At 41.8% G+C, this 15,539-nt stretch overlaps 1 protein-coding gene across 3 annotated transcripts in view; it reads right to left on the reverse strand.

Moving 5' to 3' along the window:
- The window catches only part of igf1 (insulin-like growth factor 1), a 35,033-nt gene that overhangs the window by 13,152 nt on the left and 6,342 nt on the right, over window positions 1-15,539 (reverse strand). Inside the window, exons 1-2 of one of the 3 annotated variants that reach the window (XM_088073002.1) lie at window positions 10,637-10,935; window positions 9,260-9,419 (exon numbers count right to left, since the gene is read on the reverse strand). In XM_088073002.1, the coding sequence (XP_087929128.1) occupies window positions 9,260-9,419; window positions 10,637-10,684 (208 nt within the window). In that variant the 5' untranslated portion in view covers window positions 10,685-10,935. Of the gene's footprint in view, window positions 1-9,259; window positions 9,420-10,636; window positions 10,936-15,539 lie in introns of those variants that run through there. The other 2 variants (XM_042511315.2, XM_088073001.1) reach the window with 2 other exon arrangements.

The following is a 15,539-nucleotide window of genomic DNA, read 5'->3' on the forward strand; positions in this document are numbered from 1 at the left end:
AGTGCCCCAACTACAGAAAGCCACCAAAAATCAATCTTTTGACTATCAAATATTCATCAATACAGTTGCAAAAGGTTGATAGCTTGTTTCTTTGCAGGGGACGTTAGTGAGTCAAAACATCTATAGAAACCTCTCAAAGCTTAAGTCAATTTTGGACATGTCAAAGACATGGTGTCCCTTTCTGCTCATAACATGCAAGTTTCTTTTCAAAGTAAACCTCTGTGTTCACAGAAAATGCAAAGTTTCTACATGTGTAAAGTTTACTTCTTTTTTCAAAATATATTTCCAGACCAGTCGTCAAAATGTTGGCATTGAATGTTTCTGTGAATCACAAATATGGTATATTTGCACTTTTCAAACATATGTCAGTGTTCCTAATTATAAGAGCTGATTTTGTCATCTGGCGGTGGATGGATCAAACAAACCCTGGACTTTTGTGTGTGTTTTGCAGGCTGTTTCACCTGACGGGATAATGGCACAAAAAGCGGTAGATTTTTACTAAGACATTGCTGCTTTACCCGCCTGGTTTTGAAACTTTTAATATGGGTTTACTTCGTTTTTAGGTTTATTTGGGTAAGTTTATGCAACTAAAGTACTTGGTTAGGCTTAGGAGAGGGTAATGGTTTGGGTTAAAAATTAGATTGGTTTCACACAGGACACAAACAATGGCTTTCAGGGTGAAAGTCTTGTGTTTTTTTGACCAATCCATCCACCCCAACCTCCCCCTTGTGCAGACTTTCTAGCTCTTTATACAATGTCAGTAGCTGTGAGCATCTAATAACAATGCAGCCCAATGAGTCTCACACTGACAGCAAAGGAGCATCTGTGTGCCATTATCAGACACCAAGGGCCATAACCCAAACATCGGTATTTGACAAGTTGGGAGTGAGAACGGGTTGGACAATAATTCTATGCTCTGTCGCAACAATTTCGAGGTGGCATTAACCCATTCACTGTACAAATTATTCTATGAATGATGAGCGATGATGTGCACATGGAAGTGTTTCACTGACCAGTGCAGCACCACAACAAATGATGTCATTTTCATCAGAACTTTGGCAGAGGTCTCATTAAAATGAACGAGTGGGGCTGCATGTTTGAACATGGCCTTCTGCTGCAGACAATATTTTACGAGTTTCTGTGGATGTTTTGATATGTTCTGATGCATTTTCTGTTTTCCGTAACTCTCAGTTGCCTTTCGAATAAATTGCATCTGACATGAATCCAAGCCGACTACAGCCACTGTCCTCAACAAATGAGCAGGCTACAAACTTTTCAGAACCACCTTTTATGTGCTTGTTACTATAAAGCAGTGCCAGCATCCTCCTTAGCGGAGAACTATGCAGTAGCACCAACTGTCTTCAACCTGTCAAATTTAGTGTTGACTAAGTGTTTCATCTGATGCCACTGCACTGCTCCATCAAACATCTTTTGGTTTGGTGTTTGAAAGCCTCAGCACACATAGTGTTCATTCCTCCAAGGAGCGGCACTGGGGAGAGATGGCTGGATTCCCCCATTCCAGAGTGGCACAGAAAGCATCTGAGTTTTACAGCTTGGTCATGGTCAATAAAAACCAGTAGATTCTTGGAGCCTGTGCACTGCTCTTCCTGCAAAGTGTCAAGCAGTTTACAGCTGGGCAGGGACTGTAAGAGCTGCTAAAGTACTGGAAACTACCTCTTTATCACTGGTACCACAAAGAGTTTATGGCATGTGTGAAGTGTTCCTCACATCAGGGCGCCGTGACACTGGAAGCTTATCCAATGGTACTGCAACTAGAAGTGTTGTTCACGGTATTGTCAAACTGGAGATCAAACTGAATATATTATAAGAAACAATTGCTAAATTATTTAACAAAGATAGAAACAGAAGATAAAAACAAATGAACAGAGTTCAACCCATTCGCAAGAAAAAATGTTGGCATTGTACGTTGCTGCAAACCATGGAAACATTACATTTTGTTTATCATGTTTATTAAATGCACTCTGTTATTGTTAGCAAAACATCATCTTTTGGCCTAAAATGTCTGGTTTTGGAGGCACAATTGCAGCTGGAAAAAGCAACATTTTGCCACTATCCTGGCAAGAAATACAGTGACGTCTCAGTAAAAACCCAGCTGTTTCTCATGGCACTATCCCCAGTGGAAAAACAGCAACAGATCACCATAAAAAAAACCCATGTTTGGCACCTAAAAAGTAGCTGGAAACACAGCGACATGTTGCTACAAAACACACACTTGGGTGCCTAAAAATCCACGGGAAACAAAGCAATGGGTTACTAAAAAAAAAAATATGCTGGGTGCTTAAAAAGCAGCTAGAAACACAGCTATGGGCTGCTAAAACACCTGTTTGTTGCTTTAATAACAGCTGGAAAAGCCATGACAACCTGTTACAAACACCCATGTTTGGTGCATAAAAAGCAGCTAGAAACACAACAATTTGCAACAAAAAACACCCACAGTTGATGTCTAAAAAGCCACTGGAAACACAGTGACAGGTTGCTGCAGAACACTCATGTTTGGTCCCTTAAAAGCAGCTAGAAAAACAGTGATAGTTGCTACAAAACACCAATATTTGATGCCTAGAAAAATGCTTGAAACACAGTGACACGTTGCTTCAAAACACCCACATTTTGTGCCTAAAAAGCTGTGGGAAACGCAGCTATGACTCGCCTCAAAAGACCCACGTTTGGCGCCTATAAAGCAGCTGGAAAAACAGAAACAGGTCACTGCAAAACAACCATTCATGGTGCAAAAAAGCTGCTGGAAGCACAGCGATGTCTTACTATGAAACACCCATGTTTGGTGCCTAAAAAGCAGCTGGAAAAAATCCTACATACTGGCATTCACATGTACCTGATGAAGGTAAAAAAATGAAGGTCTGAGGTAAATGAGTGCAAACTATTGCAGTGTGTCTGGATTATTTGATGGCCAATGGGTATTTATCATAAGATATGTTATTATCGAAGCAGTTAGACAGTGTTTTTGCTTGATAGCATACCAAATTTTGTAGAAACATTGGTGATACATAGGGCGCAAGTGATCAATAGTGTGCAGGATTCTTTGATTCATTTACAACTGGAATGAAAGAAAATTTATGAGACTACCTACGGTGAAGAAAGAATGCTAGAAAGGTCCAAGATATCAACTATGAACCCTCGTGACCTCTGCACGAATGTAACCAGATATATCCTCATTTTTCTTTGTAGTGGTCCTACATTATGTGATTGGATTAAACTGATGAAGAGTTTCAAAGGTAAAGTGCTGTTTAGTCCCAGAGAGTGTCCTCAAATCCCTCATGTCTCAACTTCAGCTAATGTACAGATCTAAATCTGGAGGACGCCTGCCTGTCCTTTTCATGAGATGCCTCTTTGTTCTGCCGAGCAGTAATTCACAGAGGGGTCAGAGATTTTTAGTTCAGGTCTTGATGGGAAAACGACACCTTTTCTCTGCGATGGAGAGGAGACACAGGAGGTCTTTCTTCAGATCTCAGTGCCTTCTGCTGTGTGTTCGGGTCCTGTGTAAAACTAGGGAGGGAGGGAGGGGGGTGTCCTGATCATCCTGTAATCCACATAATCCCCTGCTGCTGAGGCCGAGCTACGTGTGTTTGAGTGCGTGCGTGTGTGAGTGCATGCATGTGACGTGCTGTTTGCACACTCTACCTCTCTGAAGCTCCAGTGGCTTTTGAATAAAATTGACAGGGACAAACACTGAAGGGGAAAACTCATCAATGGCATCAGTTTTCCTTCTCCTTTCCACCTGCAGCTCACATGCCATCAGTTCAAGCCAAAACACCTAAAAATTTACCACGTTTTATATTTGGCTGAACTTTGTGTACCAAAAATTGGCCATGGGGTATTCCATTTTGTCATAATTCAAGAGAGTTTGCGCATCGTTCTTTTCGCAGAAATCAGCTGTAACATTACATATCTCATGCTCACTCTAGAATAAATGTGAATATTTTAGCATGAACTGATAAAATATGAAGTGACTTAGGACTGGGAGCCACTTAGCACTCACACTTTAGCCAAAAAAACTCCCATAACAGATCTGATTCATGGAATGAACATCGCAGTGAAATCACCCCACGGTCCTGCCTGCTAAAGCATTACAAAGACAACTGAGGATTTCTAGGTCAGGCTAATAATTGGAAAAACTGACTACGGTTGTGGGTTTTTTTCTGTTTCATAGACCGCAGTTTGTTTCATTACCTAAAAAAAAAAAAAATTTCCACCAACTAGTATTTAGCATTTCTGTCAGGGTAGGAAACCTGTAGTCTTAAAATGCAAGTGTGCTACTTTACTGGTGACATGCGTAAGGTGGATTGGCAAAAAGCACTCTCAGCACAGAAAGCCCACTGTCGTTGCAACACTGTCTCTGGACACATTATCAATCACAGGGTTGCCAAGTTCAACACGGCCAGACTGGAGGGGAAGAGTTCAGGGAAAGGAGTACGCCTCCTTTGGCCAAGCTGTTACGCTGCCGGGTCCCATAGACGACAAATGCATTCTCCAGATATTTTTACGCACTCAGCCGCTGGTACGTGTGGCGACCGAGAAAGAGGAGGAGGAAAAAGCATGACAGAAAGAATATGAGAGCGCGAGAGAAACGGAGGAAGACAGGGAGCAGCATATTTTCCGAGGCACAGCACCCTGCTGCTCAAACCTCATCGTCTTTTCAGAAAAAGGATGGAGTGTTCGTGAAATACACCTCTTTTTCAACACAGGAAAATGTGGCATTGATAGATGGATGCTGTGCAGTTCAGTGACTGCACAGTGTAAGGTAATGCGGGAAAGATAAATACATTCCCCATACCACAAAAAGGTCTGTTCCTGTTTAAGAAGTGTATCCTGCATGAGGATTCATGAGTTACTTTGGCCTCCGTTCAACACTTTCTCGTGAGATGAATATGGACAGTAGTGCTGTGCTTCTATGGCCTGTGAGAACATTTACAAAGCTGTAGTAAAACTCTGCTATCAGTAGCCAACACTTTGTCACATTCTCACATCATCCAATCTCTGGACACCCTCAGAGCTTGTCAAGCTCTTGAACATTTCATCAGCTTTAAACAAAGGCTGCAGACACTTTTCGGGTCCATTTTACATTTGGAATTTACCAATGAGCAAGAAAAAGATCGACCAAAGTGTCACCATCTGAGCAGAGAAAGCCTTATTGGTGCTAAATATTTGATCCTTGTACCCTACTGACACTAAAAGGGATGCAAAATTTACCAAAAAGCTCTCTTTAATCAGCTAGTCCATGATCTTCCACTGTTTCTGCAGAGAACATGGTCTTTTATACCAGAGAAGTGCTGCAGCAGAGAGAATCCAAAGACCAAAAAGTCTTAACTGGCAGAAAACTGGCAATCGAGCAGGCTGTCATGACCACTTCACAACATGTGGGTGTTGCCAGCAGCATCTGGACGAACAAGACTCGCAGCTTTGCAGCAGCTTGGTGGCTCTCCAACAGACTCGCTGGCAAACACCGTACAAAGGGCCCGATGCAGAGAATGATGTTGACTGGTCCTGGAAAAGCTGCATGCAGGGGTGGAGGAGGGCGGCAGCAAGGTGCACGGTGACACGGCTGCCAGACAGAACGCTGATATTGCATGATTCAGCAAAAAACTTTGGATTTCGTTCAGTGACATTGTGAATGTTCTATGCCATCGTTCTTAAAGTATTTCTATAATGTCTTTCTATGGAAATGAAAATAAAATGAGGGTATGGTTAACGTTAGGCAACTGAAACACTTGATTAATTTAGGGTTAGGCCCCAACCCAATCACCACAATAAATGTTGGCATAGTACATTTCTGCAAACCATGGATACGTCAAAGCTTTATGTTTCAAAAGTGCTGTGATTAGGTTTAGACACAAAAAACTTGGCTATTGTTAAGAAAATATAATGTTTTGGCTTATAGAACCCTGTATTGGCGGCACAATCCGCACTAGAAAAGAAACAACATCTCTGTAAAAAACACTACTCTTTGTGGCATTATTTCATTGGAAAACCAGCACTGTGTCGCTATAAAACACCCACAGTGTGACTGGAAACAAACTCAGATTCCCACACCCTTCACAGCTGGCTACCAACATCAATAGATGTTAATATTTGGTTAAATGTAGGTTGTGATACTGGGTGACCAAAATTCAATGTTAGGATGTCTTGTGCTAACATCATCTTGACGAAGAATAACATTTTGTCTTAGGGTATGGAGAATGAGACCAAACGTCTGCAAAATGTCATAATGTTAACATCCACACAACATAAGATTCTAACGTCGTTAGACTTTTAAAATATCGTCAAACTGATTTTCACTTTAACCAAATTGTCTGTTCGACGTAAAGTCTTATTAACATCTCGCATCAGCTGGGCTACGTCATCAACCACTGAACCTAACTGTCAGCCGTAAAGAGCTGAACAAGGTCAGTATGAGAGCACACATATAATGGATTTACGGAGAATTATGTCTATATTAGACAACAATATTCTTTGCATCGAGTGCCACTCTGCAGTGCCTGTGTAAGAAGTAACGCACTCTTAATGTAGCATAGAGGTTGGGGAGGTAGCACGTCCAACTGTTGTGTAGGGAACCAAAGTTTGTGTCCCTTTCCCTATCCGTAACCATACACGTATGTGTTATGTACAGATCATTTTTAAAATGTTGTCATTTGATGTTTACTGAATGTAATCCAAAGTTTTGCTGAATTGTCCACAGCCAATGTTCTTCACTGGTGATAGTGTTGGATGAGTCAAAGCGCTGGGAAGATGCACTGTGCTTCCTTGCTCATTTCAAACCTCCTCTGAGGCAGAGTAGAGCAATCAGCATCATATCACGTGTTTTACAAGCACAGTGTCTGAGCTCATCTTTTGCTGTTTGGTAAAACGGTACTGTGTTGGTACCATGAGCAGGTGCTACAGACTGCAGCATGTATCACAGACATAATCAACAGAAAAACACTCTGCAAAGCATGGCAGGTTCACTGATTTGAGTGAAGCAGGAAAAAGTCCCATGTAAAAACTGTCAGTTGGGTTTCTGAGACGTATTAAGATGAGAAGTACTTGTGGTACAGTGCATTACCTGGTGGTGGGTGCAGAATGTGTTAAAATTATATGCTGGCACCATGAAAAAAAAGCAGACGCAATGTCACTGATGATCTTTTGATGTGGTAGACACATGAATTAAGCAGAAAAAGCAAGAAAGTCAGCGTAGGTTGGGTGTTAGGGGTGGTGAATGGTTAAACAAACATAGACTTTCAACCAGGAGACTGCTGTGTGTGTCCTGTGTGAATCTAAAAGTTAATGTAGTTATGTGACTTTACCAAAATGACTTAACTATGCAAAGTACATAATCTTAGGTCACATACAGTTGGGCACGGAAAAGTTATCAATGTTTTTTACTGTTTGACATTTGTCGCTTCTTCGTCTTTGAGGTTGGCTAAGTTGTTTGGTATGTGGTGTAATAGGTCAACTGGAAGACCAATAGCAACTAGCTGAATGCATGGATGTATTAAGAAAATCTGGATACAGCAATGAAGGCGGGGCCCGGCTCATTCCTACAAGAGATGCTCAGTAGTGCATGAAGCAAAAAACGCTTTATTTATGCACAACGAAAGTACCCAAATCTTCCAAATTACCAGGCCCATAGAGCATGCGCCCTGTGCCTGAGTGGGTAACTTCCACCAACTGAGTGACTTCCAGTTCATTGCTTCATGGCAATCAAATAAATTAATCTTGTGGCTCTTTTAGACTTTCCAAATTTTATCAAACTGAATGGGTTAAATCCTGACAGCGGAATAAGTAATTTTGCAGAGCTTTTGACACTCAAGAATGTATCCACTGATTTGCAGACGAATTATTCCCAATGTAAGTCAATGGGGGAAAGTCTTTCTGGGCCTCATGGCATCACGTGATGGACCTGGACAGTGTAATTCCACTTTTGTCCACTATGTAAACTTTGCTTCAAAGTCTGGCGCTCTTCCTGAGGGCTTGTATTTTGGGACAAGGACAACAGTCCAATTAAATCAGCTATAACTACAGCTTGGCTTAACTGTGCATGTAAATGCAATGACTGTGATGTCATATTTTGGATGTCTGCAGAACATATTTACCCCCAGGGACTAATAAAGAACTCTTGAACCTTGAAATTTACTTATCTGTTTTTGGCTTGTAAAGGCTTTAGATTCGCATTTAATATCAGCTACATGAGCTGTACATCTGCTGTAGTGAGGCAGGGGTTCACAGGCTGGCCCCCTCCTGGCCCCCTAATCCTCTATCATTCACCAAGTTCTTGAGAAGGTGTATCTACAAACCACTCCAGGTTCAGGTTGAGGGGAAAGCAATCAATTACTGGAAAAGAGAGCACTATAGATGCTGCTGATTTCCCACAGAAATCTTATATCTTCTTTTCTTTTTGAAATTGGCAGCTGACAAAGTCTACCACATGTGGAAAATCTTTCATAACTTTGGGACTGAACCAAACCATTAATGATGGATTGTTATGTCAAAGCTGCGCAAGAGTCACAGGGACAATCAATTATTGTAGGAAAATTTAAAATGACTTTCAGGGAGATACGATGCTCCTCTGGGGGCATTCCATGCAAATTGGCTTAATTGGTGGACGCTGGCCAAAGAAACGTGAATAATGAGGTAATAAACCTCCTCTCTGCGGCGTCTGAGCCAGTCGTACTGCGAATGTGGAGTCACTCTGTTTGTCTCTGACAGAAAGATCAGGATACATGTCCTGAGAAACCCTGGCAGCTGGTGGAACATTGCACCTAACCTCGGTAGCTCCATATATCCTGTGCTGTTCTGGGCTGGGTTGTACCCTTAATGGAAAAATCTGAGATTTAAATCCTGGATTGTTGGTGGAGGGTTTTCTTTGGGTCGCTTTCCCTTCTCTGGTGGAAAAAAAGAAAAAACTTCACTGCAACATTTAGTTTCAACCCCTCCTCTTTCTCAGGAGATAGTCAGCCAAAATTCACTTTAAGGGCAAAAAAATGCAATTTGCCACCAACAATATAGTTATCATAATTCCATATTGTTCAAAATCTGGGCTCAGTCACTGAGCATTAATGTGAAACTTAAAGAGAAGATGCAACATTGGAAGAGGAATGAATGAAGCAAGAAAGGGAGCATTAATGCAGAGGAAAGTCAAAGACAAGATGTCAAACTGGCTGCTTTTTTATTTATGAGCTAGCTGGAGGTGGAGAGCTCTGGGACAGATACAGCCAACCTTTATGAATAAATAAAAAGGTGCACTTACTGAAATAAAAGCCTCTCTCTCCACACACAAACTGCAGCGTGTCGACCAGCTCCGCCCCGCACAGGGTCTCTGGGCCCGCCCCTGTTGCCGTCGGAGTCAGGGTGAGGACGCACAGCAGTAGTGAGAGGGTGTGGCTACAGGAGATACAGCACATCGCACTCTGCAGCACAGACAGACAGACAGAGAGAGAGAGAGAGAGAGAGAGAGAGAGAGAGAGAGAGAGAGAGAGATTTAACATTTCCACTAAACACACAGCATCATCACAGAGAGATTTGCAGTTAATTTAAGTCACACTTTAAAGCCACTGCTCTCATATTACACTGCTGGCAGATCTGCTGTGACAGTTGGTGGCTCAGTGACACATCGGTGGTGGCAACACATCAGATTTGAGTTTCTTTCCCAAACTTTCACTCTGCTAAAAAAATAAAAGTGGCCACAGATGGTAACTTTACAGGAGCTTGGAGATGTGGAGGAAAATGTATTAAATCCAAACTTGGTGCCAAACAGTCAAACAGGAGGCTGACCAGCTCTGATGCTCCGGAGCGCCTGTGCGCAACCGAGCAGAGCGCGTCCAAATTGGAAACACACGTTTCTCCTTATCATGTCAGCCTCTGTGTGCGTCCTCACACTTTAACGACAATCCACAATAATCAATTTATCATTAATCACCACTCGCTCGTGAGGCTTCAGCTTTCTCTCGCGTGCCAAAAAACAAGCTGTCAGCGCGTTATTACGCACAAAAGTGCTTCAAAATTCCCTAAAAGCAGAATAAGAGATGCAAAAAGCGCCAGGGATCTTTCCGATCCAAACTGTGAGATGGAAAACGGCTCTCCCGCCAAACCCAGCCGAGGAAGCTGAGTGGGCCAAATATACATAATAAAAAGAATAAACACAGGACACTATCCATCTACATCACAAGCCCGACCGCACGGTCCCGACGCCCCGAACTATTTCATGTCCTCTCTCTTTAACCCCGCAGCCCCAGGTTAGATATTTAGCACTTAATAATGCACACTCAGCAGTAATTACTCTGAAAGTTGCAGAACTGCATTAGGAGTTTCTGGTGAAAAAGAGCGCAGGGCGCACAGAAGCGCTGGGGATGAAAACCCATTCATCCGAGCAGGGAAACTCATGCACGATCAGGATTTCCAAAAGAGGAAAAAAAGTCAATTAAAGCAGATGTATAAAAAACATCAAAACATGCAAGACTCTTTAAATAAAAAAAGACCAAAATCAGAATAAATCCACATTAATCATGCATTTAAAAGCTGCAAAAATAAACTGAAGCAAGTAGTGCTCCAGTTAAAACTGAGGATGCTCTGTGCAAATCAAGTGAAGGTGATAATATATAGTGTCAAAGGAAATCAGGTAAGTTACCTTGAAGACATCACATAAATGCCACTGAAAGGAAAGAGCGCTAGACATCCCCACGGGTCTCCGCAAGACAAAGCCCGGCGAAAATGAACTTGTTTGAAGTCATTAAAAAACGGGGAGAAAGAGGATGAGATGCGGGCAATGTCACATCTCAATATTCCGACTTTGTTCCATTGCGCAGGCTCGTTTTGGAGAAGTGAGATTTAGCGAACAGGAGACGGATTTAGAGAGAAAATCCCTCACATTTATCTACATTACACAGACATTTTCAACAGGAAACAGCTGGGGCAGCATTTGCCTCCTACTCGTCCTAAGTTATTCATTAAGGATTTTGGGCACATATTCAAATAACGTCATTTCTCGATTTTTTTTTTCTCAGAACGGGATTGAATTTTGATCTCTCTCTAAGACTTGGTTAGTAGTTCAGATCAAGATAGAAAAAGCGGTGCTGCCCCACCACCAGCAGCAGCTCACACTCACACAGCACACACTATTCTATGCGCTGAAAGAATGAGAAGTTAAAGACAAGCTGGAGGTTGTGATGGGACTGTTGTGCGTAATTTGGCACCGCGTAATTCAGCAGCCTTTTTATGCAAAGTCTGAATTAGATAAACTTTAAAATAAGTCAGGAAAACACTTCGTCAATTTGCCACCAGTGTGTTACTGTCTTTAACGCCTTATAAAAACAAAATAAAAATCTAAATGAATATCAACTGGTGCAAATATGGGAGTAGAAATACATTTTTATTTCATTAAAGAGCAAATATAAACCAGAAAAGCCTGATTTTAAGTCCTGCTCTCTCTTAACTTTGTGCCTTGGTGCAGGATTTGTTGCTGTCCTGCACTTTGTCTCTACAATTTCATGTCAAAAACAAACATTTTTTCTTGTTTCTGTGTTGAAAATGAGTCAATTCATGAAAATTTGTCTGCAAATGTTATTAACGCTAAGATAAGTCTGTAAAACTCTTTCCCACTTTACCACCAGTGTTCATACCCACAAAAAACCTAAATAAAATAGGCTTCATACATGTGAACTAAAGTAGATTTGAAAAAAAAAATTCCTTTTTAATAGTAATGCATAACAAAAATAAACCAGGAAAGCCTCTTTTGAAGTCCTGCTCTCTAAACAGGACTTGCTGCTTCTCTGCACTTTGTCTCTGCAATTTAATGTAAAAAATTAAAGCTGCAAGCAGCGATGAAAGGGCCCTTGCATCCCCATGTATGTTGGGGCACTGATGGGACACCAACTAAAGTGGTTGTTTGTGACTGTGAAAGTCAGATAATGCACATGGAGAGGCTGGACCCTGGAGTGAGCTATTTTACATGATGTAGTACCTCCAGCAGCAATTGGGTGGCAGAGGAGAGGACACAAATTCCATGTCAACTTGGTGTACATAATTTGTAGACCAAACCATGTAAATATCATGTAAATCCAATGAAAATTGTCCCTCAAAACTTACTTGCTCTTGCCAGTATGTGGCACGTTTATGACTAGTGAATATTGTCATACAGATGTGTTCAGGATGGGACCCTGATCAAAACTATGACGTTTCAGGCAGATTGAACAATGTACACCAAATTTATAACACTGTCCTGTTTTATGGCGAGACATCAAAATGTTACGCCGCATCACTGGAAAACCGTAAAAGTTTTGCCAGATCTTTGATAACTTTTCATCAGCAAGGGGTTGAGATTGTAAACACCAAATTTGAACTCAATCAGATCAATCCTGTTGGACAAGTTTGTAAAAGTACGAGGGCTGGAAAATCGCCAAAAATCAGCACAGAATTCAAAATGGCAGACATGATAGAGGCATGTACCAGATTTCATACATGCAAGTGAAATTCAGTGAGAGGGCTGCCATTTTGAAATATAGGGGGCGCTACAGCGGCATGTTCCCACGCTGACAGAAAATTTGCATAGAGACCTGCTCAGGGCTAGACTGCTGTTCACCACGCCATGTTTGGAGAACGTTCAGGCATATACAGTAAAATTATAATAATTTTTCCCTCTACAGCAAAACATCCGCATTCGATGCTAAGCCACAGACAAACGGTAAAAGTTTCGTGTGGACCTTTGATAAATTTCAATCCAAAGGTCTTTTAGATCATACAGACAGAATTTCAAGTGGACTGGATTAATTGTATAGGACAAATTTGTAAAAGTATAAAAAAAACATAATTTCCTGTGGCCACTAGGTGGCACTATTACGACTGGTGAATATTGTCATACGGATGTGTTCAGGGCAGGACCCTCATCAAACCTATGAAGTTTCAGGCAGATCAGACAGTGTACCCCAAAGTTACAACAATTCCCTGTTTTATGGCGAGACATCAAAATTGTACACCGCGTAACGGGACAACCATCCTTGCGCGGACCTTTGATAACTTTTAATCATGAAGGGGTTAGGATTGGACACACCCAACTCGAAGTCGATCGGTATAATCCTGTAGAACAAGTTTGCAAAAGTACAAGACCCGAAATCGCCAAAAATCAGCACAAAATCAAAAATGGCCCACTTTCTGTCGGTTTGGGGGGTGGGACCAAGATGCTTTTTTGTACATCTGGGTATGATACATAAGTGCGCCGATTTTCATAAATGTAGGTTAAATTGGGCATAGGAGCTACACGTTAGGGGGCGCTGTGCAGCCATTTTGACACGCCCGTTTCCAAAGCCACCAAAATACGAAATGTTTCACCAGGCCGGATGAGTGTACCACTTTTCATGAGTTTTTGGCCGTGTTTAGGCCTCCAGAAATACAATTCAATGGGGAGAAAAATACCAATTCCTTGCATGGTTTATGCTCGGGATCTAATAAGCAATTTCTGTGTTAAAAAAATGCAGAAAAACAAACAAAATAATCACCTGCATTAATGACAAAAAGTAAATATGGGAAAAATGACATTTTTATTTCAATGCATAACAAATATAAATCAGAAAAGCTTCATTTAAAGTAAATTTGAGCTTCTGTGCAAGATTTGCTGCTGTTTTGTACTTTGTCTGTGCCGTTTTAAGTCAAAATCACGTACTTTCTCTGGTTTCTGTGTTGACACTGAGTTGAAGCTTGTCTGCAATTAAAATCTGATGCTTTTAACGAGTGACTGATGTGAAAAAGTGCAGAAAAAAAACAAACAAATGCAGTTATGACAAAAAGGACATCAATTTAATATCTCTCTGATTTCTCTGCACATCCTTGGAGCAAACTCCCGCGCCGGATGCTTTACCACTAGCCTGACAAACACTTGATGGCACCCATTGTGCAGAGCCACCCATCCTCATCATGTTAAAGTAAGGGCCCCCGTGTTCCCACTGCGCGGCAGAAGAAAAAAAAGCCTCGGCAGCACTGACAGGCCACAGCTTCACACGAGGCGAGGGCTTAAAGAGACTTGTTTTCAGCATATCAACACTGATCCAATCGCTAAACATGAGATCAGTGCTGCGACCCAATCATAAAACAGGACACCAGCGCGTATCCCAGCATGCTCGGCCTGTGTAAGTGCATCACAAGCAGGGTCGGATCCAAAGGGGACCGCGGCTAAAGACACGCAACAGTTAGGGTTGTCGGGGTAAAGTGGGTCAAAACGCAAGCACGATCAAATGTCCCCGAGTGACACGGATAGAACAGAGTCACACTCATGGTGCTGAGGCTGCAGAGGCCACTCGGGCTCGAAACTTATCTAAATGCCTGGTTTACAACATGAGGGATGAGTCTGTTTTCGGGGACACAAATCCATGTGAGAGCTCACAAGTTGAAAAGAAGAAAATACAAGTTCATTTTATCAGACTTTTGTTAAACTTTAGCTTTTTTTGCTTCATAGAAACAATTCAAATAAAATGACCTAAGAAGGGAAACATGCTCTCTGTGTGAACTTCTCACAGCTCATGATCATAAAACCAGTGATGGAGCCTTTTAAGGAGACATTGCTTCGTTTTAAAGAGTCAGAAGCCAAATATGTTAGAAAGGTGATGTTGATCCATCTTCATATTTCCTATACTGCGTGGTACGGCATAGCTCTACTCAACTTGACCCCGCTCTTTTTTGGTTTTCCTTTAACAAAAGTTGCAAAAGTTGTAAATTGTACCTCCTTATACAGCCACGTATGAGGGACTTCTGGGAGGTGATAGTCCACGATTTCACAGAGGAATTGTGGATTCAAAATCTCCTGATGATTTGCTAAACTTTTGAAGAGTTAGGCGATGCAATAACACCTTTTGTAGCGCCTGCTGCATCATGCCCGAGGCTGCCAAACAGCAAAACAAAAGTGTTTCCATTGCAATTTTGCAAACTGTCATTTTATTTTTTGGGCTTGTGATGGTCACTCACTTAAGCTGGTTTATCTATTGAAGTTCCTGTAAAATTGAAACCGAATCAGTGTCCTCGAGTAGGTACTCAAAGGACATGAGTCTGTAAGTCTTCTGTCATGTGTTATACATAAAGATAATAGCTTAATAGACTGGCCACACCAGCATGTCAAACCATCAAAGACCAGCAAGTACTGGGTCAGGACCATCTAAGACCATCTTACAACAGCTAAAAGCATAAGCTGGTTTTTAGCTGTTTTTTCGGCAGACGAAACAAAGTGCATTCTTGCAGACGGTCGATGCATTAAATAACCTATCTGGGTTCAAAATCTCAGCTCTTTATCAATCTGTGATCTGATTTATCTTCCTCTCAGGACGGCAGCTTGAGATGTCTCCGTTTGCGTCCCCTGGGGAATTGCGTCACTGCCAAGAGCTGCTGATACAACGTGGAATATGATGATGATGATGCTTCTCTGATTAGAGGGACAAAGCTGCTTTCAGACCAGAGGATGACCTTGTTAGCATCAGATCAGGGACGTGGCCGGTCACTGATGCCCGTAAGCCTCTCTGTCAGTAGCTGATCTTAGATGTAAAATTATCTCA

The sequence above is a fragment of the Plectropomus leopardus genome, chromosome 22, assembly GCF_026936395.1.
Source record: "Plectropomus leopardus strain MGB_pleo_1.0 chromosome 22, ASM2693639v1, whole genome shotgun sequence".
Classification (NCBI taxonomy): domain Eukaryota; kingdom Metazoa; phylum Chordata; class Actinopteri; order Perciformes; family Serranidae; genus Plectropomus; species Plectropomus leopardus.